Genomic DNA, 27,456 nt, shown 5'->3' with positions numbered 1-27,456 from the left:
AGATGAGAACGGGTGCTCTTATTCTCATTTGGAAAAAAAAACAACTCTAAGCTGCAGAGAAATTAGGATTTGCCCACGGCCCCCTTAGGCTGCTAGCACAACGTGGATGTCCATTTCCCAAATGAATACATTTTTTTCAGTAGAACATGTTGTGGGAAGATCAGTCACCAAATAGAACAGAAAGGAAGAAAATTTGTTTTTGAGTCCCTAATTGATTCTAGTCAGCGTGCTGGACATTTTCACATCAGTACTTCATTTATTTCTTCCCTGCAACTTCTAAAAGATGGATGATGCTGGCATCTCTTTTACAAAAGAGCAGAGGAAGGTTCCAAATGTGTAGTGCTCTGTTGGGTGATAGGGAAATGGTGTCAGACTTGGGAGTTCCGCCCTCCATGTGTTTCTCAGTGTAGTTCAGGAAGTATTCTAGGTACACATTAAACAGCATCTCTCCAAATGGACAGTGAGGCCAGAGAAGACGGAGATGGTCAGAGAAGGCTTCTCACAGTGAGGGAGACGTGGCTTGAGTCTGCAAGGACAGTAGGAAGGAGGTGAGTGGAAGGGAGAGCCTCACTCTCAGACGTGCCTAAGAGCAAAGCAGAGGAGAAACCAGGAGTGAGCCTAGAGCTTGCTTGGCCAGAGCAGATGGAACCTGCTGGGGAGAGAGTGATGTGTACCCTGAGGGCTTGGGCTCTGGCTACAGGAGGCCTTGAAAATGTGTGGTGACCAGATGAAATTCATGTGGTTCAAATGTCCCATTTTACAGAAGGGAAACCAAGATTTGTAGAGGTGAAATGCTATGCTTATAGTCACAGCTAAGTAATAACAGAACTGGGAAAGAAACACATATTCTTAATCCTCATGCAGAGTTATTTCTACCCTATGCTGTACTTGAGGCTCTTGATGGAGAGGAGTCTTGACAGTGCTGAGATCCCTGTTGGATGGCTCAGTTGGTTAAGTGTTTGGCTTCGGCTCAGGTCATGATCTTGTGGTCCATGGGTTCAAGCCCCGCATCGGGCTCTGTGCTGACAGCTCAGAGCCTGGAGCCTGCATTGGATTCTGCGTCTCTCTCTCCCTTTGTCTCTCTCTCAAAAATAAACATAAAAACATTGTTTTAAAAGAAGAAAAAGATCAGTGTACCATTTCGTACCGTGGTGCTACTTGCTTGCTTTTGGTAGCTGGCAACCTGCTTCAGTCGGAACACTCGAGAGACTCCGTAAGAGGATGGAAAAGCTCTTCCTTCCTTCCAGGTTTGTGCTTTTCCTCTTTCATAACCCAGCAAGTCAGCTACCATTCAACTGCCCTATAAATCATCCTGTACCCTACCTAGCACATGTAGATGACATGAGCACATGATGAAATGACATAATCTTTTAAGGGTCAAGGGAAGGCATAGTCTGATGATTTAGGATGTAACCATGGATGCAGATGGGATTCACACGCTGTTGACTGTTTTGTTATGTATCTGTTATGTGCCAGGCAGCGTGTTATGTTCTCCTGCTCTAAAAGTTTACATGTTTGCCAGCTTACCATCACTATAATGCCAAATATAAGGAAACAGGGTCAGAGAGCTTCAAAAACTTGCCTGAGATCCCACTCCTAGTAAGTGGTAGAGTGGCTCTTAGAACCCACATTTATCTGACTTCCAATTCCACCTTACTTCTTCTGCTATATCATGCAGCCTCCATTAGATCCATCACACCAGAAATAAAGTAACCAAGGGCCCTTAGGTGGCTCAGTCCATTAAGTGTCTGACTCTTGGTTTTGGCTCAGGTCATGATCTTGCAGTTCATGGCTTCGAGCCCTGCGTTGGGCTCTGTGCTGATGGCACGGAGCCTGCTTGGGATTCTGTCTCCCTCTTTTTCTGCCCCTCCGCTGCACACTCTCGCGCTCTCTATCTCTCTCTCTCTCAAACAAACATTTAAAAAAGTAACAAAAAAAGTAAAGCCAAAAAAACTGTCAAAATTTCTTTCAAAAGCAATGTATATTTGTTGTAGAAAAGTAGAAAATTCTGATAACTGAAGAGAACGAAACCTAATGCAGAAAAATGAAACTAATATGCATGATTCGTGTGTCAGTCTATCTGCCCGGGGACCTTTGCTCCTATTCTACATCTATACCTTCATCGTGCTCTGCTTTGTGAAACTGAATTCATTTGGCCCACTTTCATCCCTTGTCCTCTTTGGTTTTATCGCATGGCTTTTCTTATCAAGGTCATCTGCAACCTCTATATTGCTCCTTGCACCTTGTGATCACTTTCTACAGCATTTGGTAACAGTGAAGCATTTGGGCCTAAGTGGACAGCTCATTGGGGGTAGCAATACGGAGGACCGAGGTTTTATTTTTTGTTCTGCCATCGACTTGCTCAGTGCTGCATGGCAAGTGATGTTTCCCCTAAGGGCCTTCGTTTTCTTTACAGATAAAATGAGGGGACTGGATTAGACCTCTACTGTTCCGCCTACCTTTGATACTGTTTTGATTTTCCAGTTAGGGTTCATTTTTGCTCTGTCAGGCTCATGAAGGTGAGGGAGTGGAGAGATCTCTCGGAATTATCCGGTGAGTTTCTCGAGCACATAGGCGTTGCCCTGTATCTGGCAGTGTGTAACTTACTCTAGGTCCCCAGATATTTTGGGTCAGTGCCATTGTTGCCACTTGGATCTTTGAGCTTGGAATGTGAGAAACTTGAGTCTTAGGCAGATGAAAGGTTTATGGAAGGAAGCTTTGAGGCTCATGTAACTTAGGGTTGAGATGTGGTAGTTTGATAAAACCCGATTCCTGCCTGATGTGCTGTATGCACAGAAGGAAAGGAAAAGAAGCAGTAGGGGCTCCCTGCAGTGGTTCTCGACAGGTAATTGTTAGGAAGTCATGCTAAATTGAGGATGACGGAATGTTTGGGCTCCATCTCTCACATTTTATGATTTCATAACAATTATTTTCACTTTGTATCTATTACATGCTAGTTACTTTGTATACATTATTTCTAATCCCCCAAACCACTCTGCAGAGTATTATTTTCATTTTGTAGGCAAGGCTCAGAGAGGTACAAACTTGCCTGGGCTCACATAGCTAACGAGTAGCATATCTGGGATTCGAATCTAAAGGCTTGTTTCTTCCCCTCTCCTGCATCATGAATCTCTGCCTCTGTTGAATCATCCCCAGCAGCTTAAAAACCAGTTCTGCTATTATTCCCATTCAATGACTGCCTCGTTGTCCCTTCTTGGTAGAGTTAGCTGCACACTTCAGTTTATCCCTCAGCCCTATCCAGTCTGTCTTCTGCTTCTTTCATTTACTTAGAGCTTTTCTTATCAAGGTCATCTGCAACCTCTGTATTGCTCATTTTGATTTCTCTCTCTCATCTTGATTCATGGGTACAATTGACAATTCCCTCACTTTCCCTTTGATGGTATTTTATGCATGTATAACCTCGTCCTGATCCTGTTTTGTTTCTCTGAATGCTCTTGCTAAATGATTTTGTTTTTTACTGTGGCATTAAATATATCTGTGTATAGGTTACTTCAATTTATAGTTCCAACCCAAACCTTCCCTCTGATTTCCTAAGTAGTATGTTCAACCGTGTACTTGGCATGTTTATTTCAAGCCTTCTCAGACTTAACATATCCCGAATGGAACTCTTAGACCTCCCCCCAAACTCGTCTTTTCTATCACAAAAGAGTAATTTGCTGTCTTTTTACTCTCTGTACATCTCCAAGCCTGTCATTTACAGATACCAGTGAGCTATAACTTGGAGCTCTCCACCCAGATCCATCTTCACTCCCCCCACTGTGAATTAAGCCTCCATCCAGTCTCACCTCAGTAGTCCACTAGCCTCCTGATTGTTTTTTCTGCCTCTACTTCTGCCTTCTTCTAAACTGTTCTCCACATAACATTTACAGACAGACTAGACCGTTATTCTCTTGATGAAAACCGGTCAGTGGCTTTCCATCACCTTTACAAAAAAATCCTAAATCTTTACCATAACCAGTGAGGCTTTCTGTATAATCTGGCTTTTGCTTTTATCTAGCAACTTCCTATCATGCCACTTCCCCTTTAGCTCCTATGTCTTAGCTGCACTGGCATCCTTTGAGATCCTTGAACATGCCTAGCTCTTTCCAACCTGAGAACCTTTGCCCTGCTCTTTCCTCTGCCTGAAACAGCCATCCCCTGTTTCTGAAGTCATCGCTCCAGCTTGTCCTTTAGCGTCAATATCGTTGCCATCTCTGAGAAGCTGTCTCTAACCTCATTATCAGAGTACGGCTTTGCCGTTTCTTGCATTTTCTGCCATCTTTGTTCTTGCTTTGGTTTCATAAAACACTGGTACCAGCTGTATGCTTTGTGGTACACTTATTTATTATTCCTTCCCAACAATCCAGAAATCTCCATAGCAGGACAGATGGTGAGCACTTGTTACAGGACAGTAGGCTAGTAGTTGCTCATGTAAGATGGACAACTAAACGGAAAGTGAGATGATATGGAAAATCCCATCTCTCCTGGGAAGATTGAAATCACCCTGTCTGTTGACATGCTTCATGTCATTTATACACTGAACCTGTAAATAACTTCACGATTAAGCAAAATGCTGCTGGAGGAGCCTTGAATGGCTTACAGGCATTTCAAAGTCAACCTGAATGTTAAAGTCTAGTTTGAATATTTGTTGCTTTTCTCCCTTGTTTTCCATATTCATCTAGGCTTGGGAAGCACAAGGAAGGGTGGTGTTGGCCCTGGTCTCCAGGGCTTATTTCTGGAAATACTCAAATTTGGTTTCTCTTGCTTAGTGGGAAGTGGGTCTGTTTGAGAAGACAGCTATCTGGATTCCTTACATACCTGAGTTCCTTCAATGGAGTTGAAGGCTGGAGGTGAGGGAAGGGTTTCATTGTGTTGAGTGTAGCCTGGCAGAATGGAGAGGGCTTTGAACCAGAATGGGGCTTGGAATTTTGGTTTAGTCCTGATACTTTGGGGAAAACAAAACAAAACAAAACAAAAAAAACAAAAACAAAAGCAAGAGCAAACAAACAAAAACCCAACCATGTGCCTCAGTTTTCCCATCTTATAAAGCAAGAGGCTTGAGCTAGATGGTTTCTGTAGTCCCTCCCCGTTTTAATCATTGTGAAATCTCTGATTCCTGTTTAAAAGTTCTGGATTCTCATACTGGAGGTAAACACAAACCCTGCAGCCCTTAATGAAGCAGACCCTTTCCCCAAAGTCATTTTTATGGAGAAAGAGTGAACACTCTCCCAGAGTACGGCAGCAAGCAGAGAGGGAATGACCAATTCCTCAGAGATTGAGAACACTTCAAGTTAACTTCTGACCACCCTTGCCTGACTTTTAGTTTATTGCAAATTGTCCAAGGAGAAACCATTTGATAGTTTGGTGGTTTAGGGCCTCCTTTGTTTGTTTAAATGGCTTGTACTTTACCCTGTTAGGATTTAAACTTTTTTTAAAATGTTTATTTTTTAGAGAGACCACGAGCAGGGGAGGGGCAGGAGAGAGAGGGAGACACAGAATCCAAAGCAGGCTCCAGGCTCTGAGCTGTCAGCACAGAGCCCAACTCGAGGCTTGAACTCACAAATTGTGAGATCATGACCTCAACTGACTGAGCCACCCCAGGCTCCCCTAAACTTTTTTAAATGTTTATTTACTTAAAATTTTTTTTAATGTTTATTTATTATTGAGAGACAGAGACAGAACAGGAGCATGGGAGGGGCAGAGAGAGGGGGAGACACAGAATCCGAAGCAGGCTCCAGTCTCTGAGCTGTCAGCACAGAGCCCGATGGTGGGGCTCAACTCAGAAACCAGGAGATCATGATGTGAGCTGAAGTCGGATGCTCAACCGACTGAGCCACCGCCCCATAAAGTTTATTTACTTTTTTAAAAAATATTTTTATTTATTTCTAGGAGAGAGAGAGAGAGCGTGAACAGGGGAGGGTCAGAGAGAGAGGGAAACACAGACTCTGAAATAGGCTCCAGGCTCTGAGCCGGCAGTCAGCACAGAGCCCGACGCGGGGCCGGAACCCACGAACCGCGAGATCATGACCTAAGCGAAAGTCGGACACTTAACCGACTAAGCCACCCAGGCGCCCCAATGTTTATTTACTTTTGAGAGGGGGGGTGGAGAGGGGGAAGGAGAGGGAGGGAGAGAACAAGTGAGTGTGGGAGGGGCAAAGAGAGAGTGAGACACAGAATCCGAAGTAGGCTCCAGGTGCTGAACTATGAGCACAGAGCCATGTGGGGCTCAAACTCAAGACCAGAACTGGGAGATCATGACCTGAGCCAAAGCTGAATGCTTAACCTAATGAGCTACTACCCAGGCGTCCCTACCCTATTAGGATTTAAAAAGGTGAATCAGTTGACAATAACAAATGCTCTCTCCTAGGCTGTGTCCCTTTACTCCTTGACTTGACTTTACTGTAAGCATGATCAGCTCACCTGGTCACCCAGAAGACTGACTGTCCTTTACTGAAAAGATCCAACAGAGAAGAGAGAAAGGCAGCCTTCTTTTCTCCACTCATAAGGATTACAAAAATTAGTTCATCAGGAAGATGCTGAGCAAATGCACAATTTTAATACGAATTTTTGTTTTCCTTTGGACGATAACTTGAGAGCTTACGTCTCTCTTATTAATTGTGTTGATTATGGACTGGCCTTTATGGTAAATGCTTATCTCACTTATTCCCCAAACCTCCTTTGGGTTGAGCAGTGGTCTCTCATTGTTATTCCAGGTAAAGAAACTGAGGTGCTTAGAGGTTAAGTAACGTGCTAAATGAAGGCCCAGTTAACAAGTGATTGAGTTGGGATTTGAACCAAGTAAATGAGTAATGAATCTTTCTTTGAGCCTAGGATGTTGCTAAAAGCATTTTCAGCATTTTTAATGGTGGTGAAAAGATAAATAGGGAAATTAATGACACTCACTTCACAAACCAAGTTGTGTTCATTCTGTGTCCTTTTCCTAAGGATCCTGGGTGCTTTCTTTTCATTCAGTCCTATCAATACCCCTTCCTTCTCTGAGGCTTCGTTTTAAACATTCTAGACGTGAAATCACACCCTGAGTTAAAATAATGAACAGCCATATTTTGTATGATCGCATAATAGCATGTCCCAAAAGCATGACCTTATTTGTAATTTAGAAATCATCGTGACCTGTTGCTTTAAATGTTTTAATAATTCAAGTTTTTCTCCTCCCCCCAGTGAGGCCCACTTTTCTCCCCAATCACTTTAATTATGTGAGCTAGAATCTTGTTTCTCACACATCTTCAGTTCTCAACCTTGTTAAAATTAATCATATAATCCCCCTTTAAAACATAGTATTAAATCACCATAGTAACACAGTATCCAAGCTTTATTGATAAAACATAACAGCCCTAAGAAGGCAGAGTTTGGTGTCCCCTGGACAGCTCTATAACTTTTATAGAAATGTGTTCCTTCTCCTGCTTGGTGAGGTGGAGGGGTAGCATTACTTACACCTGTTTTATTACCCCGTTGCTTTTAAATTGCCACCTTGTTTTCACTCACCTTCCTAGTTAAAACGGGAGGGTGGAACGCTTTCTTTTCTTTACGAATTATTTTCTTGTACTCTGTAACCACTCTCTAGGGGATGGAATTGTTTCCTTAAACATGACCAGGTAGGGTCCATTGGCCTTGTACTGTGATACCTTGAAGGTCTCTTCCATTTTAATTTTCTTATGTGGTTTGTATAAGGAAGTGTTAGAAAGGAAGGCTACATCCATATTTGAAAAAAGTGCTTCATATCCTATTCCAAAGACTCAGTAAATCTGCCTTTGGAAGGGGCCTGGTGAATGATTTTTCATTTCTGCTGGCAAGTTATAAAGTAAATTATAGGTGAGAGCATCGATTTGAATATTTATCAATTTGAGTGTATTTTGCAAAATACAGTATATGTAAAATACAATATAAATTAATGAGTCCCTTTGAATAATTCAATGTCAAGTTCTAAAATATTATGTTAGCTTAAATGTATGTATTAGAATTTGGAATGTTTAAGTTTTTAAAAAGGAATCCAAGTCAAGTGGTAAGCTGGTTTTAAAAAGATTTTGCAGCCGCCAGAAATGTTTCTAGATTAATCTGATTAGTAATGTGCTTTTTAATCTTTTGAAACATATTTCCTATTTTATGTGACTTTTATGTGTGGCTTGCTGATTTTTGTGTTGATGCAAGCATTTTTGGCTTTTTTCTTTACTGTCTGTCTTTAAAGCCTGTTTCATTTCTTAGCACCTTGCATTGCTAAGACATTTGGTATTCCTGTCCTGTAACTTATATGTTCCTCCTGAACCCCGAAGTTATGAAAGATACAAGGATTTAGGACAGTAGTAACCTTGCCCTCTTGCATTCCAGCTCCTCCCCCTTGGAGGCTCTGTGAGCATGTCTATTCTGTCCCATAGTTTGCTTTCCTGTAAAATGGGAAAGCATCATCTAAATTCTAGGATTGTTTGGAGAATAAATGAGATGGCATATATCCAGTGTCCGGCTTGGTGACTGGCACCTCACAGACATTTCTGTTCTGTTGCCATTATTGGTTTCTGAACTAGAGGAATGGTCAGGTGAAGGTTGTTAACAGCAGGTTGGCAGGCTAGGCTTTGACATCACAAAGGCCTCGGTTTAAAACCCAGCCTTTTGTAGCTAACCAGCTGGCACTTTGGGCAATGCTGCCCTGGGCTACTGCCTCATCTATAAGATGAGGTTAATAGAATGCTCCTTTCAAGATTTGGTGAGATGATTAACAGGGCTACCTGCCTGAACTCAATCAGTGGAAGGCATGGGAGCTCCAATAAGGTGATGAGGCGGTCACTATCTATAAAATGAGGTTAATAGGATGCATCTTTCAGGATTTGATGAGATGATTAACAAGGGCTACCTGCCTGAACTCAGTAAATGGAAGCTTTGGTAGCTACTTTGGTAGTGAAGTGGTCACTAGAATGGGCTGTTTGCTATCGTTGTCGTCGTCGTCGTCTTCTTCTTCTTTTTTTTTACTAGCTCACAGTCTGTTCCCTTCAAGTGTGTAAATTTTGAGTTCATTTGTAAAGAGTTCCACTGAGAAAGGAAATGTTACAGGTTCAACGACTTGTCGTGATTAGATACTTTATCGAGAAACTCATTGCACATTCGTGTTTCCCTTTGTTCTGTCTTTGCTGCAGCCTCACAGTCAGCCAAGTTGGCCAGAACTTCACGTTCGTGCTCACTGACATTGACAGCAAACAGAGATTCGGGTTCTGCCGCTTATCTTCAGGGGCGAAGAGCTGCTTCTGTATCTTAAGGTAAGGGAGAGCGGCTTCGGCTCTTGGCCACTTCTGTAAAACAACGTCAGCCTCCGCGTTGTCCTCTGGTAATTAAATTTTCCAGCTGTTCTTCTTATTTTCCTATCTGTTTCCCACAAGTCACTGCACTCGGGGAGAAGGACTTCACAGCGTCGTTCTTGCACTCTAAGTTCTGCAGATAATTGTATTTATTTATTTGCATCACGTCCCTTGGGTGGGAAAGGGATCGTCGCTTCTGTGGAGTCTGTGGAAGCTGGGGAGTCAGCATGGCTTCGGTTCGTCCGGCTGTTATCTGGAGCTGTCAGAAGTTAGCCTGTTCGGCTTTGCCTTGGACATTTTGTGTATGTAAGATTATTAATAAAGTATGTGTCTGTAGCCCAGGACGCCTTGCAGACACTGATTGCGTCCTCCTCAAAGTAACACCCTTGCCCTCTCGGGGTCAGTGAGAGAGTGACTGTTTCCCCAACTTGGCTACTTCTCTAGAGGTTTGAGGAAAGTATAGAATCCTGGAAGAAGGCTTCTTTAGGTCTTCCTACACCCCTTCCTACACCAGAGCCACACTTGGCATAGTGCTCTGTTTCCTCCTGCCAGAGGGCCAAGGTGCGTTCCGAGGAGGGGAGGACGTGTGGAAATCCTATTTGGGAGCTGCTGGCTCTGTGGGCTCCTGCTGGGTGCCTCCTAAGGGGGAAGTAAAGGCATCCCACACACTCTCCTCTCCATCTGCCTCCGTTAAGTAGGTGTCAGAGGGGCCTGCCTCCTGTCTCTCTCTGTTCATGTGGTGCAGCTGGGAGCAGGACAGCAGGGAGGCGCCCCTGACAAAACCCGGGTCCCTAGTCTTGGGCTCGCGCCCGGGGATAAAAGGCCAGACTCTATGAATTCCAGAAAGAGTGGTTCTCTGCTACATTAGTTTTTGCACTTAATTCCTCTCCTCACCAAGAAAAGACCTCCCACTCCAGCCCCCCAAACACATATACACTCCTACCGTAGGAGAAAGAAGGACTGACTTTTGAAGTACCTTTGCACAATAACTGTCAGTCCACACACAGATATTGTTGTTGTCGTTAATCAGCAAAGTTAGCTCTCTTCTTCACCAAGCAGAACGCCTGTAATTTGGCACTAGAGGGCAACCGCTTTAAGGACCACAGGAAGGAGGTACAGAGCCGGTGTTCTGTGAGGTTAACTGTGTACAACCGCTCACAAACCTGCCTTGGGAGCCCAGGCCCAAGAGTTACCCACCTGGAGCATTAGAGTCTGATGTAAATGATGATTTACATTCTGATTAGACAGTGTTGGATATTTTTTTTCTTTTTAAACAAAATTTTCTCTACCATTTCCTAATGTTGTATTTCAGACTTGGCCAGGGCACTGCATGTTTCTATAGTCATTTAGAGGAGACGGGGGTTTAAGATGAGTTCTTAAAGTTTTGCAGAAAGGCTTTCTTGTTGTTGTTTTTTTATTTTCAGAATGCTTTGGTTTACAGTGTTTCTTCCTTTCAAGGCTGGGATGTGCCTGTTTGGGGGGGGGCGAGGCGGGTCTCTGAACTGGCCCAATCTTGTTCACTCAACACATTTCTGAGAGTGGAAAACTGTTGATGTAAAAACTTACATTTAAAAATTGTTCTCCTCGGATTCTATTATTTGACTTTGTGCGTCTGTGCTTAGGGTCATGGATGATGTGCTTACAAGAAGCTGGTTGATTAGCTTTCATGCTCCCATCACTTAGAATGAAAAAGAGCAGCAATTGGTGTGTTTTCTCTCTGTCATTCCAGCTTGGAACTATGGGAAGAATTTGGTGGGTTAATTCATTTGTGTGTCAGCCCTTAGTTGAGTGCCTACTATAGCTGGTCCCCGCCCTTGAGGAGTTCCCAGGACTAACTGGGGAGATGGACGATGGTGCTGCAGTATACTGTATTTAAAGCATAGAGCGAGTCCATGGCACAGTATCTTCTCAGTATTGATGTTCCAGGGTCAGGGGATAGTGGGATAGTGACTGTGGTTAAAAATGAGTCCAGATGAATCCTGGGACTGGCATGTCATGAGTATTCAGCATGGTGGGCGGGAAGCTCGCTTATCTTACCCAGCATATGTAAGAGGCACGTACAGGGGCACTTTCCCCTATGGCTTGGTTTGGGAACATTGCTGAATTGGGACTGGCATTTGAATGAAGGATCTGCTGTTCATCTTGGGTGACCAGTTGGCAGCACGTCCAGTGGAGAGTGGAGAGGTCTGTCTGGAGAATGTAGGTGCGATTCAGGTCTGGGTTCTGTTATTAGCATTGTCAGTCTCCTTGCTTTTTCGAGATGCTTCATCTCTTTGCCCCCGTTTTTTCCCCCCTGATGCTTTCCCTTTAGTTTGCCAGCACCTTGAAGTCCAGTCACTGTTCTCCCTGTGCCCCATGCTGTAGCACGTGTGCTCATGAGCCACCTCTGCTTGTGCTTTCCATTTCTTCTCATGGGGGGTGTAACTCCCAGTGATGATGTCTTGTGCAGACATGGCCTCCACTGTTCAGGATTTAGCTTCTTAGGATCGCTCCCTCTCTGACTGCTCTCCCAAGCTCACGTGCTTCCTGGCCCATATGAGTCTCTGGGCCTTTCTGCCTTCACACCTTTATCCATCTACCCACAGCAGGCTTTTCCAGGCAGAGGTAATCATCCTCTCCTCTGGGTGTACCCAGCATGCTTTGCATACTTCAGTTAACACTCATAAGCCTTGATCATCCTTTTACCTCTTCCTCTTTTTCCTCTAAAATGAACTCTTTATTTTGTATCTCTAGCACTTAGTGCAACTTTGTATCTCTAGCACTTAGTGCAGTTCTTGGCCAAGATACTGTGTGCATGGCTTTCAGACAGGGAGATGTATTCCATTTGAATCAAACAACAGGACACTGAAGCCTCTGAGTGACAGGACAGGCCTCATGGGACACTAGTTCAAGAGAAAATCTAAAATAGTTATTTGTAAAGAGATGTGATTCATATTCCCAAACTTATTTGTTAGTTGCAAGAGGTACTTTTAAATTTCACCATGGAATTCTAATGTTGAATGACAGGCATTGTGTCTATAAAGTCTGTAAAGGACTAGGTCATCAGTATTAGAAACTTTAAACTTGGGGCGCCTGGGTGGCTTAGTCAGTTAAGCGTCCGACTTTCGCTTAGGTCATGATCTCGCGGTTCGTGGGTTCGAGCCCCGCATCAGGCTCTGTGCTGACTGCCAGCTCAGAGCCTGGAGCCTATTTCGGAGTCTGTATCTCCCTCTCTCTCTGACCCTCCCCTGCTCACACTGTCTCTCTCTCTCTCTCTATCTCTCTCCTAGAAATAAATAAAACATTAAAAAATATATTAAAAAAAAGAAACTTTAAACTTACTTTCACAACGAAAGGTTCTTAGATATCCTTTATACAGTGTAAGTTATTGAATCCATTGTTAGAAGTGTTGTGTGTTCCTTCCCCCTAGAATGTAAGCTCTGTGAAGCCTGGGAATTTTTTATTCCCAAATATACCCAACATATATAGAGTAATGGCTATGCACAGTAGGCACTTAGTAATACTTGTTTCATGAAGGAAAGAATTCCTAATAAATAAGCCTTGTGTTTATTTTTAAAAATTTTTAAAAAGTTGCTCTAAATTCTATCACCAGCTAACCTTGACAGAAATGTAGTTGTACTAGACTATAAACAAGTCTCATTAACACAAATACTATGGTTTGCAAAGTCAAATGCATTATTTTGTCCCACGGTTGACTAGTTCTTTGTATTAAAGTATTTTACTTTTTCTTGAGATTCACCAAAATATTATTTAACTATTGGCTGGATGGTAGTCAATACTGGATTAAAAGCACAGGTAGGAGGGGGCACCTGGGTGGCTCAGTCGGTTAAGCATCCAACTTTGGCTCAAGTCATGATCCCATGGGTCTGAGCGCAAGCCCTGCATCAGGCTCTTTGCCGACAGCTCAGAACCTGGAGCGTGCTTCTGATTCTGTGTCTCCCTCTGCCCCTCCCCTGCTTGTGCTCTGTCTCTCTCTCTCAAAAATAAACAACATTAAAACAATTTTGGGGGGAGCCTGAGTGGCTCAGTTGGTTAAGTGTCTGACTTTGGCTCAGATCATGATCTCACAGTTTGTGGGTTTGAGCCCCACGTCGGGCTCTGTGCTGACAGCTCAGAGCCTGGAGCCTGCTTTGGATTCTGTGTCTCCCTCTCTTTCTGCCTCTTCCCTACTCTCTCTCTCTCACTTGAAAATAAATATTAAAAAACCCCACAACTTTTAAAAAAGCACAGCTAGAGAACAGTAGATATGGGTAAGTTAGTCCTCCTTCACTATAAGCCCGGGAATGTGAGAATGTGTTAGTATTTTCAGGTAGCATCAGCTGAGTCTGTTATGGCATAAGCATTTACCTCTGAATTCCTTCAAGTATCATAAAGTGACCTAGAATCATAATTTTTTCAGGGCTTCTGATTTATCCAAATGGCACATGTTTCATCAAGGCTAAAACTGTAATGAAATATGTTATTTATAACCAACTTCTGGTTTCGGAGGAATAGAGCCTAAGAGTTCAAAGCCATAACTGTGTTATTTGTGGGTGTGGATTATGGGAGATATGTCACATAATAATTAAATTTCTTTACTCTTTATAAAGGAACTTTAAAATATTTGTGTTCTACAATTTTCTTATTTATGTGTAGGAATCTTATTTAAGCTCTTGAGAAAGTTTGTAGCTGTCTTTTGTTTTTTAAATGTTTATTTTTGAAAGAGAGAGAGACAGAGCACCAATGGGGGAGGGCAGAGAGAGAGGGAGACACAAAATATAAAGCAGGCTCTAGGGTCTGAGCTGTGAGCATAGAACCTGATGTGGGGCTTGAACCCACAGACCTAGATCATGACCTGAGCCAAAACCAGGTGCTTAACAGACTGAGCTAACCAGGCAGCCCGAGAGTAACTGTCTTAATACCCATGTAAAGCTGTTCAGACCCTCTTTATACATTTTGGGAAGAAATAACTTGTTTCATCAAGACAGGATCTAAAATTTTTTTTAGTTTAACACTAAAAATTTTTCTTCAATTAGTGAGCACCTTAGTAGGTAGTATATACCAGGACTGAACAATGTGTAACACTTGATCTTTGGCTTTTCATTTACCTCAGGTTCCCTTAAAATAGAAAGATCTCTCCCCAGTTCTCAATGGGAACCTTTCAGATATCATGTTCATTCAAGATTTTGATGAGCTGAACTTTTTCAAGTTGGTCTTAAAGACTGAAAACACTCTGTACTTTCGGTCCTTTACCAAATTCAAAACTCCATATGCTCCTGGGTGCACCATTCCCAGGCCACCTCTGATTTTGATACCCCCCCTCTGTTTCTCCTCGGCTACCCTTACTGTCCTAGGAGCCACTCCATCTTTGGGAAGGGACTGTGTAAACAAGGAAAATATGATGTGATAAGTGCATTTAAAATAAAAATATGTGTAAGGTTCTTTGGGGTCACCGATTAGGCGATTAGTGCCCATCGCTGGCTTAGAATCAGAGAAAGTGTTGCTGACGGTTTCTAGGTAAACTAGATCTTACAGAGTCAGTGGGCGCTGGCCTGGAGGAGAATTGGAGAAGAGCTTTCTGGGCAGTGAGAATTGGCATGTAAGGCCCAGAGAAATGAAGGATACAGCGAGATGGAACGCTGATGTGATGGCAGTAGCAGGAGATGATGCTACGCGTAAATGGCTTGGGGCCAGGTTGGGCAAGCCCTTGTAGGACATGCTTGGAATTTGGATTTACTCCAGAGCAAAAAGGAACATGCTCAGATGTTAGGGCCGGTGTTAGAAACATTGATGCTTATAGACCAAAGGAAAGTGGCTTTTTATACATGGAATTGCTTTTTATACATGCTTGGGATTTTTCTGGAGATTGTTAGAAGGGTTGTGGCATGTCACATTGGGGGTAGCCCTCGGATTCAGATCGGAGGTTTCAAGCCTCAACTTTAGGTTTTTTTTTTTGTTTTGTTTTTTGTTTTTTTAACTAACAATGAACTCTGTTTCTGGGACCTTGTTGGGGGAATTATTGTCCTTCTTTCCATATAGATTGGCATATGGGCTTGTGTTTCAACATCAGTTGTGTTGATAACCATCTTCCTTCTGGAACACTTTCTGACTTAATGGCAGGAACAACTATTACATCCTTTTTCATCTGCATTGTACTTATTTCTACTCTAAACACAGAAAAGCTCAGTTTTCACAGAGAAAAAAGAAGCTAGAAGTAATAAAAGGGTCTGGTTTTAAGAACTTTGGTTTCTCCCCCTAACTGTTCTAGTGTTTTTAAAACAACACATACAGTTCAGGAGAAAAATCAAAGGACTCTTTCCTTAGGCAGGTGCGGTGGCAGAAGCCCTTTTGGATGGATTGTGTGTTAGCTGCTTTGGTTTAAAATAAGTGTATGGGGAGGTGGGGGAAGGGAGTCGGGACGGAAGGCTGTGGGGACAGCTCCCAGATTTTTACCTTGAAAGCAGGTGCTGCTGAAATATTCCAGAAGCAGATGGAATCTCCTATTCTTGTTTTAAGCTATTTATGGTTGTCTCGCCCGAGGGTACCCTGCTATACAAAACTACACAGCCTGATGTTTGAGGGCAGTTTGGGCATCAAAGCTGGGGCCCCTCTGGGAGAAATCAGCCTTTCTTCCCAATGCCTTAAATACCATTTGGGAAATCTGGATCTTTCATACTATTTAGCAGAGAACTTTCCTCTGTTTTTCAAGTGTTTCCATCTCTCTGGAGCTGTTCAATTTCTTCTAATTTCTTCCCTTACAAGTATGGTAGGGCCCAGTGTTGTCTTCTGAATGGTCAGCTGGGAGAAGACCCAACAGCTATGCCAGATTATAATTCTGCCCATTATGCATCTGTCAGAAGTTGAACCTATGGGATGGATCCTGTGGAGGCTCTGGGTTTAGAAGCCCCAGAACCCTTTCTGAGATCTTTAAGTACTTTGAAAGGCTTGCAGGGGGAATGTGTTCATCAGGACATCAGTTAGTGGGATGCGATAACTTTTTTTCCCCCCCTTAATTAAAAAAATGTACTGGTTGGGGAATGCTGCATGTTTTATTGCCACACAGATGCCTTCATGCTTAGACACATATAATCCTCTGGGGAGCCACAATTCAACAATAGTAACAAGCTGTACAGTTTAAAAAAAAAATCACCTTTGAAGAGAAGAAAGAGACATAAATGAAACTGCCCTTGCTGTCCTAGCAGCCTGCTGTTTGAGGGCTGGGAAGCCGGACAGTTGAAAAGACAGGTGTGTGTGTAGCAGCAGCCAGCCCCGGGGCTGTCCACTCTAGGAGGAAGCTGCTTTTCTCCTGCTGGTCCTTTTCAAAGGACACCAGCCTGGCTCAGCCTTCCCTTGAACAACTTGAGCCCTGCATTGTGGGTATTTGAAACTTCAAAACTTAAGCTACAAGAAATGCCTCCTTTTGGGACTGGGTGAGTTGGAGATGACAAGAGACATGGTATTCTCTTGTTTTGAAAGCCGAAAACTTCCTTGTTTTAATGCTCACGGGGCTTACCATAGGGCAGCAAGTGAAACCACCCTAAGTAGGAACTCCAGGTGCACTTTGGTTCTTTTCTTCTTTCCCCCACCATGTGTCACTCATCTTGCTACCTCCACCAACTACTGCTGATGGTTAATGTTGTTATACCATTTCGTAGATGGATCGACTAAGTCAGGACAGCTCACTACAGAGGATTTGGAAAGGAGCAAGGGGGGATACCGGGGGATGATCGTTTGTTAGCGTTTATTTAATGTGGCTGGTGGTTTTTATATAATTCTCATTCTTATTGCAGCTTTATGAAATTATCTCTATTACAGAGAAGTAGGGATTGAGACTGGAAGATACAGCGTGACTTGTCTAAGATCCCACCAGGAGTAAGTGAGGGAATTTGGTTTGGAACCCAGAATCCAACCCAAAGCTCGTGCTCTCAACAGCTTTGGGCATATTTCTAATAACTTCCTTTTGGCTCTGATTCAAAACTTCACATTTTATTTTCTGGCTACCGAAGCAACCATTATGAGTTTCAAAATTTTTTTTTTTTTTTTTTTTTTTTTTTGTCTGTGTATATTTTGTTAAAAGAGCCTCGATGGGTAGTTTGCCACTGCTCCAGGATTTCAGAGGTGAGCTTGCAAAAAATAAGTTGTTAGAAATAACATACTGTAGCCCACCCTCATTTTATAAATAATGAAACTGAGACCTGAAGAGAGATTTTTGTGCCAAGTTCTTTAGTTCGCTAATAGCAATCCTTTGTCCTCCACCCCGGTCCAGAGTTTGTCCAGGATGTGACAATGAGTCTTCCCACTCGGGAGAATAAGGACAAGGCCACCTGGACCTAAGATTTTTTAATACTCCGTAACCTCCAGTTAGCACCAAAGAGTCACGTTGCCTTTTGGCCGGCGTCATTGCAGTCTATGTGAACAATCCAACCATATGATTATAAAGAAAACGATCCGTTCTATTTAAATCTGATGCAAAGTCTGTTTGAATGGAAAACCAGTGAAACTGAGCCTGCTTTCTGAAAGAAAGAGTCTTAAGAATTCCACATGAGGGACCCTTTTTGGGAGACGGAAAACATTCTACAGGAGAAGCCAATTGATGCTTTTCGGTGGAGTTTGAGTGTCAGCAATTTTTTTGGACACCGCCCCCCCCCCCCAACCCTTGCAAGCAAACCACTTTCCTATAACAGCAACAACAAGCAGAAGGCATTTATTTGAGCCTTATCTTTGCTTTCCACTGGGCAGGAAGTAGAAAGGAAAATAACTCAATATGCTTCACACCTAAAATTGCCCTTTGGATCTAAGCTGCACTCTTATTTTAAGAGCAAGTTAGATTTGTGAATACAAAGAGGAGTCTGAATTTAGGTTGTCTGGCCCTTCCAGTGATCAGTTTAGAAGCAGTGGGAAGCCTAGCATTTGTCCCTCATGGAGAAGCTCCAGAAGACTGAGATAATTGTATACCTCTTATATCATGTCAAACAGAAAAATCATTGTGCCATCTAAAGTTTGAAGATGCCACAATTCTCATAATCACTTATGCGCCATTGATTTTTAGGATGTTATTTTATGAGATTGTGAAGGTACACTTCGTCGCTAGAGGAATTCAGAAAACTTTAGAAAGTAAGAGAAGCGGTTTCTCATCCCATGACTCTAATGGTGACGAGAGGTGTTTCCTTCCTGAATGAGGTCTTGCTGTAGGTAGAGTTTTGTACCTAGCCTTTTCACTTCATATATTGTAAGCATCTCTGCATCTCATTAAATAGTCTTTCCTGAGAATGTTTTTGATTGTGTACTTTGTGTGAGGCTGATTTACAAGGGAAGAAAGCTCTTAGTAAACTCTGAAAAAAGCATTTTTTGTCAAGACTTAACATTCTTTTAAAAAATGCATTTGCTATAGTGAGTTGGTCATTCTGCTAATTACTTTGGTAATTCTGTAAAGACACCCCCCCCCAAAAACCCAAAACCCCTCAACTACTTTTTATCTTCACATATGAGCTATAACCAGATTCTGGACAAGGAAGAATAGTTCTTAACTTCTGAAAACAATGAACATGACAGTATGGAAATAGTATCAAAAGTGTTCACGAAGTCAAGTGGTAAATAATGTTCTTAGTTTACTTTTCCTTTCCATATTTCACTTTGTACATTTACATCTTTAATCCTTTTCATCAGTATAAGTTGTATAATGAATAGCAAAAACAGTAATACAGTATAAAGGGAATACTTTTAAAGTTAGATAGCAGTATAAATTTTGATTTTTGAATATATTCCATTTTGAATGAGAACTAATTACGCGTAGCTTGAGACTTTGTGTAAAAATGTATGGAAGTTTTAAACATTGTAGGTAAAATTAAATTCTGCATTATAGTATGCAGTGGAAATTGACTAGATGTTTATTTCCTAGACGTGGGCATGAAACTGTTGGTAATCTTCAGCACAACGAAGGTCAGTTGCCCTTTAACTCAGTTCACAAGTGTCAGATGGCCGCTCTGGAGATTTTTAATCCCTAATCTATAACACAAAGCAATATTTATTATAAAATTAATTCTGAGAGGCATCGTTTAGGGTTTCTGATCCATTCTATTTCAGATGCCTTTGAAGTAAAGTGGGTGGAGCTTTGTATGTGGGGTTAATTGTCCCATTGTTCATTTATTCAGTCTGGTATTTTAACTAGCTCTTTATTTGTATTAATGAGCCCAAAATGCGGCAAAAAAAAAAAAAAATCCTTGGCTCTAAAAAACTTGAGATTAAAAAAAAACCTTTTTTAAAAAGTGTGATGGAAAACAAAGTTGGGTGAAAATTAGTGCCCTATACTTTTTTGCCTGAGCTCTTAATGGCTGGTTTCCTTTTTTTTTTTTATTTTTTTTATTTTAGTCCCATAGGAAAGCAAGAAGTCTTTGGGGAAATAAAAAGTAAAAAACAAAAAGCCACTGCAAGCAAAAACAACTCCAAGCTCAAAGACTCTAGGAAAGTATATTTGCTGGTGTCTAGTTAGGATTCTGCTAAGTTCTGCTAAGTTAGGATTTTTATGGTCTCCTCTGTTTAAAAATAATTAATTTTGGATACAATTTTAGAGAAATTTTTAGTTTGTACCTTTTCTTTTTTATTAGTATTAGATCATCCTTATTAAAGATAACCAATGTTTCCTGATCAGTGGAGACTATANTATTTTTGAGAGAGAGATTGAGACAGCATGAGCAGGGGAGGGTCAGAGAAAGAGGGAGACACAGAATCTGAATCAGGCTCCAGGCTCTGAGCTAGCTGTCAGCACAGAGCCCAATGTGGGGCTCGAACCCATGAACCGTGAGATCATGACCTGAGCTGAAGTCAGCCACTTAACCGACTGAGCCACCCAGCCGCCCCTATAATTCTAGATCTTTTTACTTGAAGAGTTAGTTTAACTGTTTAACTTGCCTATAGTGGCGCTCCTCCCTGAACTTGTCCTCATTTCAGTACCTGTGGTGTGAAAGAAAGGACACTTGTGCTGTATTTGATTAAGAAAAAAACCTTCTTCTTAAGAATTGCATTTATAATAAACATGTGTTTTACTTATCCATCACTCATTTTTGTCTCAGTTACTTTAGCGGTGAATTGAGGATAATACTAATTCAGAATACTGTGGCAGAGATTGAATAGTGAACACTTGATAAAGCTCTTTATATATTGTATCTACTGTGCTTAATTACAACCCTGTGCCTGCCTTTTGTAAATTATGAAATATAACCTGCAAATAGAAAAGTGCGTTGAGTTTAACTATATACCACACACACTCATATATACATAAGTATATACATATTTATATATGTGCACACACATATACTAACTTAAGTACACACTAATAACTATATAGCAGATATCCATGTAATCCTCACATAAGAAATCTCGTGTACCCCAGAATAATTTTTCTTCAGCTGTGTATGTATTCCTAAATAATATGGTATAGCTTTGTCTGGTTTTTGAAATCTGCATGAACTGAATTACACAATTTGGAATTGGTAAGTCTTATTTCTTTTGCTGAACACTTTTGAGATTCAGCCATGCTGTTGCTTATAGCTGTAGTTTGTTTTCTTTGCTATCTAGCGTTCCACAGTGTATTTGTTTAAGCATGCAATTATAAGTGTCCATTTGGGCTATTTCCACTTCATGGCTTTTGTGAACATTCTTGAACAGGTAGCCTGCTGTATACAGGCACTAGTTTTTTGGGCATGTAAACCTAGGAGTTGAATAGCTACGTCATAGGGTACATTTATCTTCAATTTTATTGGATAATGCCACATTGTTTTCCAGAGTGGCATTAGCATCTTGCAGTTCTGTCAGCTGTGTCTGAGTGTTGTCGTGGTCCCCCACTGCTGCCGCTTACTTCCTGCTTTTTAAAGAAGACCAGCAACGTGCTCTTTTCCTTTCTCAAAGTCCCTGAGATCCAGGTATTGTCATTCTTCATTGACCTCATTATCTAAGAGGCATCTCTGGAGAAGGAGGCTGTCCCTGGGAGGTGAGAGGGAGGTTGACTGTCCCTGAAAGGTAGAATGAGCTATGAGGCGGCAGGGTCTTAAGAGCATGGTCAGTGGTCCATGCAGGGCTTGAATCCTAGTGCTGCCAGTGTGGATGCGAGCTTTTGGGGGCTCCATTTACTCTTTTTGAGTTTTAATTTCCTCCTATCTACTCTCTTGGTGAGGGTTAGAGAGAATATAAGCAAAGATGTGGGTAGGGCAGTCGTTGGCACCTTACAACATTACACAGCGCTAGAGTTATGGCCAGAAGGATAGGCCACTTGTAATACACATGTGCTTATCACAGGTGCGATTTGTGCAAGCATGTACATAACCAAGTCTCCAGAGCCCGGCCAAGTCAACTTAAAGATGACACTTGGTGGCCATGGGGGTAGGCATTTTACAAACTTGTGGGTGAGAAACTTTTCCTAGAAAACAATTGGCATTATATGTTCAACACCCTTCAGTTACTCCCACTTTTGAGATCTGTTATAAGGAAAACTCAGGAGTATATGTACAGAAACATGCAGGCGGATGTTTATTGTATGGTATAGAATGAAAAATTAGAAACCATTTGTGGAGGGGATAGCTACAAAATAGCCATTAAAGTGATATTTTTGGTGATTATTTAAGGACTTAGAGAACATTTAGGACATATGCAGGAGAAGCAAGAGATAAATTATGATACGATCTGTGTTTGTAAGGAATTTGTAGAAAAACAATGGGTTGATTGGATATATTAATAAAAATACGTAATGGAATTATGAGTGCTTCTAACTTTCTTCTTTTTATGTCTTTTATAAGTAGTTCTTCTGTCAGTTTTATCCTGTTGTGCCCAATCCAAATGTTCTTTGCACCAGTTTCCATATTTTTTTTTTAACGGGAAAAATGATATCTGCCATCATTTGGCACATGATTCCAAATACAGAATGCTACGAACAGTAGTGCTTTAAGTACCAAACTGATGACTGATGCTGTAGTGGATTTTTATTCCCCTGAGTTTGTAGTATAGACGTGAGCTCTGGCAAGACCTGTGTTCAAATGTATATCCTACCACTTCCTAGCTATCAGAAGGTAAGCCGGTCATATCACCTTAATGAGCCTGTTTCCTGGTCTGTAGAATAGAAGATACTTCCCGTGGTAGTGTGAAGATTAAGTGAGATTTTTGATGTTCATCCAAAGTCATTATTCCCGTGCTCCCTTGCAAGATCTAAAATCCCATCAAGGGGCACCGGGGTGGGTGGCTCAGTCAGTTAAGCTTCCGACTTTGGCTCAGGTCATGATCACATGGTTCCTGAGTTGGAGCCCCACATTGGGCTCACCACTGACAGCTCAGAGCCTGGAGTCTGCTTCAGATTCTGTGTCTCCCTCTCTCTCTCTCTCTCTCTCTCTCTGCCCCTCCCCCTCTTGTGCTCTGTCTCTCTCTCTCAGAAATAAATAAATGTTAAAAAAATTTAAAATATGACTGTTAGTTATGAAATGTACTGTTGATGTGAAAACAGGTTTTCAGGGGGGAAATTGGGGCTGTATTAACTTTTCAGATCGATTTCAAGAAGCATCTTGATTTCAAAAATGTTAAAAGCGAGTTAGAGTTCATCTTAATTGAGAAATGATTGTATTAATTTCACAGTGGGATGTTTAGCATCTGTCCCATAGATTATTGCTATTCTCCGCTCACCTAGTTGACCTTTTAATTTTCTCAGAAATTTCTATCTTATTTGTGTAAAGGGACTAGGAGCCTATCCCCAATGCGTGCCTCAAACCTGCTTTTTATGGCCTCAGGATCTCTGTCATAACCCGTTTTATTCTTTCACAAACTGAGCCCCTGGGGAGCTGTCTGCACTTTTCAGTGTGATCCAGCTGAATTCCTTCCCTTCCCCACTCGAGCCCTTTGATTTGCCAGGTTTTTGTTCATCTACCCTAAGGATGGACGGAGATCGCTGAGCTCGGCCTCTCTTGTGGTGCAAAGTGAGAATTGTTTTTAATTGGGCAGAAACATGTGGAAGGATCAGGAATATCTCAAGGGATTACAGAGAAATTCCAAATTTGTACTACTTACAGCTTGTGTTTAGAACCGGGTCTGCTGGGAATAAATGTTAGTTAGTGTGGCCTGTGACCTTAAAAACTGTTGACATGGACTTCAGCCAGAAACTAGCCACAGACCTCCTTTGTTAAACTCATTCATAGCTCCTTGAAAACTCTAGTCAGTGAAAGTTGCCAGCTCCAATCTAAGCAGAGCGCTTTTTTTTTTTTTTTCCCATGCTTTGGAAACAGAGGACGCCCCTTAAGCAGCAAGGCTTCTTTAATAGGACTACATGGCCTTAAACGCAATTGGAATTGACAACTTCCTGGCTTGGGTTTGCCAACTGGCAGGGCTCTGAGGCCGAGGGGACAAACAGCGTTGGGGCGCTGTGCACTTGTGTTTGTGTATGTGCAGAGGAGACTGAACTCCAGAGCGCTGTGATACCCCTTCACTCCAAAAGCGACACTCTGGCCTGAATTGAACACGTCTTCCTAGTGTTCCGGCTGGGACAACTCAGGATTCTCCCTCCATATGAGGGAGAAAAAGAAAACTGCCCTTTCTTTTCAGTGGCGTCAAGCCTAGCTTTCCCCCTCTCCCCTCCAGACCCTTGATTTAATCTTCTTTTCATCTGTGTTGTGTTGCTCAGATACAGAATAAGAGCTTGCAACTGAGATTGGGGAATTGTTCTGAGTTGTACTCAGCACCCCCCTCTCCCCACTCAGGAGCTTTACGTGACAGATTTTAGTTTCTAAAACTGAAGCTGAAGAGACAGCCAGGGTCTCTCTTTATTTTACTTAGGAAACTGAGGCATGAAGAGGTTAAGCTCTCTATCAAAAAGAGTCCTTAAAAAAAAGGCCTTACACAGTGGCTGCCTCTGCAAAGCAGCATCTTAACTAAACCTAAAACCAGTATTTTCCCTAGTTATTGTCTTTAATCCAAAGATTACATTATCTGAATTTAAAGATAAGGAGGCAAATAAAATGCGTTGAAAAATGAGTAAGTTAATCCTCCTAAAAAGACGAAACAGTTATTCTGCTTACAAAGTTTATTTATTTTAATACTGCAACATGTTGATGGTGGGTAGGGAATCTATCTTAGTTATCAGCTGTCATCCTGAGATACACAGTCATATCCGTCCGTCTCTCTCTCTCTCTCTCTCTCTCTCTCTCCTTAACCATTTGTTAAATTTTGGTGGTTGGGAAATATATTTTCCGTTTTATGCTGTAGAAATTGTTATTTTTAACATAAATGCTCTAGCAACCCCATCACTTCTAAAAGCTGCTGAGGTTTGGCATGATTTCAGCCGGGCATGTGTGAGGGGGGAAAAATGGGATGTCACGTTGGCTTAGAAATCAATGGCACATAGGCCTTAGGAACATGAAAACTCTGGAAGGAGAAATGATATTTCCTAGGGACATCCCAAGAATTTAGATGTAATTAAGAGAGAACACTTAGGCGTACTTGATCTGAAGGTGCTCTGTAAGTATTTGTTGAATGAGTAAAACGGGTGAAATAACTTATTTCCCAGTCACAACTTCCCTTTCTCACTACCCTTACCTTAGAGCATTTATTCCTCCCACAGAAGGTAGATGATGCCCTCATGTTGAGTCACCTGAAGTTCTAAACAAAAGCTTGTAGATTGAGTCAGAACTCAGCTCAAGTTCTGATTTCTTAGCCATGTGACAATCCACAACACTTTTCTGATCCTCCTTTCCCACATCTATAAAATAAAGATAATGAGACCTACTTTGTAAAGTTGTTAACATACAGGTAAAAATGTCACATAAAACCTCTAATTTGGAAGTTAGTAACATGGAAGTTTTTTTTTTTTTTCCCAAGAGGGAGCTTATATTTTCATCATCTGCTTCTCTTTTCCTTCTCTCAAAGGGAATCCAATGAAAAGGTCTCAAATGCTTTGCTACCTCTCTGACTCTCAGCCCTCATTCAGGGAATGTAGCTACTTTGTAGGCCAGCTAAGAGTGATTGAAAATGTCCCAGACTCCACATAGAAAATCATTACAGAGCCCCTTTTCATGACATCACCGATTGCATCTTTGTGTTTCATACTTCGTATTGGAAAATTTAAACGCTACAGATTTGTGTAGATTTCTAATACCAAAGACAGAAGTAGACATTTTTGCCATATACTTTCTTGCCTTATGCAGCTGCTGTGTAATGTGGTGAATCAGACTGATATTTCACTTTGTGATATTTTATAAGTATGTGAATACAATAAATAGTTACTACTTGCATTAAATTGAAAAAAAAAAGTCTTTAGTGACCTGTGGAAATTGTTTAATGGTTGCTTACTCCGAATAGATTACATTGTTTCACAAGATATTTAGATAGATTAATAGATGATTAAGAAAGCTGGATTCTATGCTTGCTTGCTTTTTTGACAAAAAAAAATGATAGCAATCTCAGAACATTAAGCAGTACAGAGAATTCTGTAGAATTCTTCGAATTTGTGTTAAAAGTTCCCCTTCGTACAGGAATTCACTATAAATGATCTCTTTCTTAAACACACTTAAAAGTTGTTTTGTAAGAATTCTAAAGCTCTCCACCATTTGAGGTGATGGATCTGTTGGGTTTCATAAACTCTATTTATTGTGTGAGTCTCACTGTTGGGTGTTTTGTGTGAATAGGAAATTATAGGAAGCCCTTTTTCTGTCTCCTACATACCAGGGGATTAAGAATGTGCTCTGGACAAGGCGGAGGAGGGTGAGGAATTCTGGTGTGTAGAGAAGGGAAGGTTATTTGTCAGATTTCATTTTACTGGAATNCAAGATGAGAGTATGTCATCTTTTTTTCTAAAGATTTCCCCCCTCTAATGCTACCTCATTTTCTAAACTTTCATTAATAGCTCTTTGCAGCTGAAGCAAATATTTTAGATCTTTCTTGTACTCTCCTCCAGCTGGGAGTGTCTTTCACACATCAAAGGCAGATATGAGCCTCTCATTAAAAATGATAGTATGAGTTCATCATCTCAGAAGAGTAGGACCTGAAAACTTGAGATAACTTTCAGCTACAAGTCAGATCTAAGCCGGACTGAGATTTTTCCATGGAATACCACATTTCTTTTCTCAACTTGTCACTTCAGATGCTTTAAAATCTGCCTCCCCCCCCCCTTTGTTTTATTATATCTGAAGATTATCTTTATTTAGAATAGAAAGTTAATGGTAGAGCTTAGGAAAGATAAAAGCTTTAAAATTTATTCTTAATAAGAAACTAAGGAATCCTGAAGCTTAGGAAGAAAGCCTCGCCTAGTTTTGGGTGAGGCTGTCTTACTCCCTAACTGCACTGCCTGGCCTAGTGTCTACAAGATAAATATTTAAAACTTCTTAAGTCAGGTCTGAAAAATCACAAATTCCTTTTCCCCTACCTTTTGCTAGTGAAAAACAGCACTGAAATCAGAGTGGTTGAACAGATTTTTTGCAAGTATGGGGGGACAACTGGTTATGTCCTTTAGATTTTATTTTCGAAAACATTTCTAGATTGAGGTGAAGGCTGGAATGTTAGATTCTATCTAAAAGCTATGCTAAGTGTTTTTAGCTGCCTTTGTACGTGTGTGTCCACGTACACACACATGAACGTGTTATAACAAAGTCTTATGGGTTCCGTCATTTCCATCAGTAGCCACCGCAAATCCAGATTAAGCCTGTTCCAGAGTATTTACTTTCCTTACTTTGGTCAATTTCAACCTCTGTGTTAGTATTTTCTAGCCAAAGGTGAAGGTTGTCCCCAGATAAATATTAGGATGGACTGCCAGCCAAATCCCCGGCAACCCACTGAATTGCTCTCTTTGATAGTAGAAAGGTCCAGTTCAAGTTGCTCTGAATGGTATTTAACTATAAAACAATAGCCTTAACAAAAGTTACTGGTGTCCTTCAAATGGTTTCTGAGCCAGCAGCCAATTCTTTTGGCATTTTAGCATATGAGGCTTGTTCCATAATAAATCAGAGTACAAGTTTTCAGAGTGTTATGTAGCCAATGAATGGCAGGGCGGTGGTGGTGGGGGGAGGGTTGGGAGAGAAAAGTACATAGATGTATTGCAAATGCATGAAGCAAAAAATGAAAAGCAAGCAAGCAAACAAAAACATCACACCCCCGTTCTCGCTCTCTCTCTCTCTCTCTCTCACACACACACACACACACACACACACACACA

General features: G+C 41.5%; 1 protein-coding gene across 6 annotated transcripts in view; it reads left to right on the top strand.

The window, feature by feature from the left end:
- Positions 1 to 27,456, top strand: part of DENND1A (DENN domain containing 1A) — a 917,228-nt gene that overhangs the window by 569,180 nt on the left and 320,592 nt on the right. For all 6 annotated transcript variants that reach the window (XM_077768204.1, XM_077768202.1, XM_077768203.1 and 3 more), the window contains exon 4: positions 9,144 to 9,263. In XM_077768204.1, coding sequence (XP_077624330.1) covers positions 9,144 to 9,263 — 120 coding nt within the window. The remainder of the gene's footprint in view (positions 1 to 9,143; positions 9,264 to 27,456) is intronic.

Source organism: Crocuta crocuta, unplaced genomic scaffold (assembly GCF_008692635.1).
Source record: "Crocuta crocuta isolate KB4526 unplaced genomic scaffold, BGI_CrCroc_1.0 scaffold35, whole genome shotgun sequence".
In the NCBI taxonomy this organism is placed as follows: Eukaryota; Metazoa; Chordata; class Mammalia; order Carnivora; family Hyaenidae; genus Crocuta; species Crocuta crocuta.
This window is presented reverse-complemented; position numbering and strand designations above follow the sequence as displayed.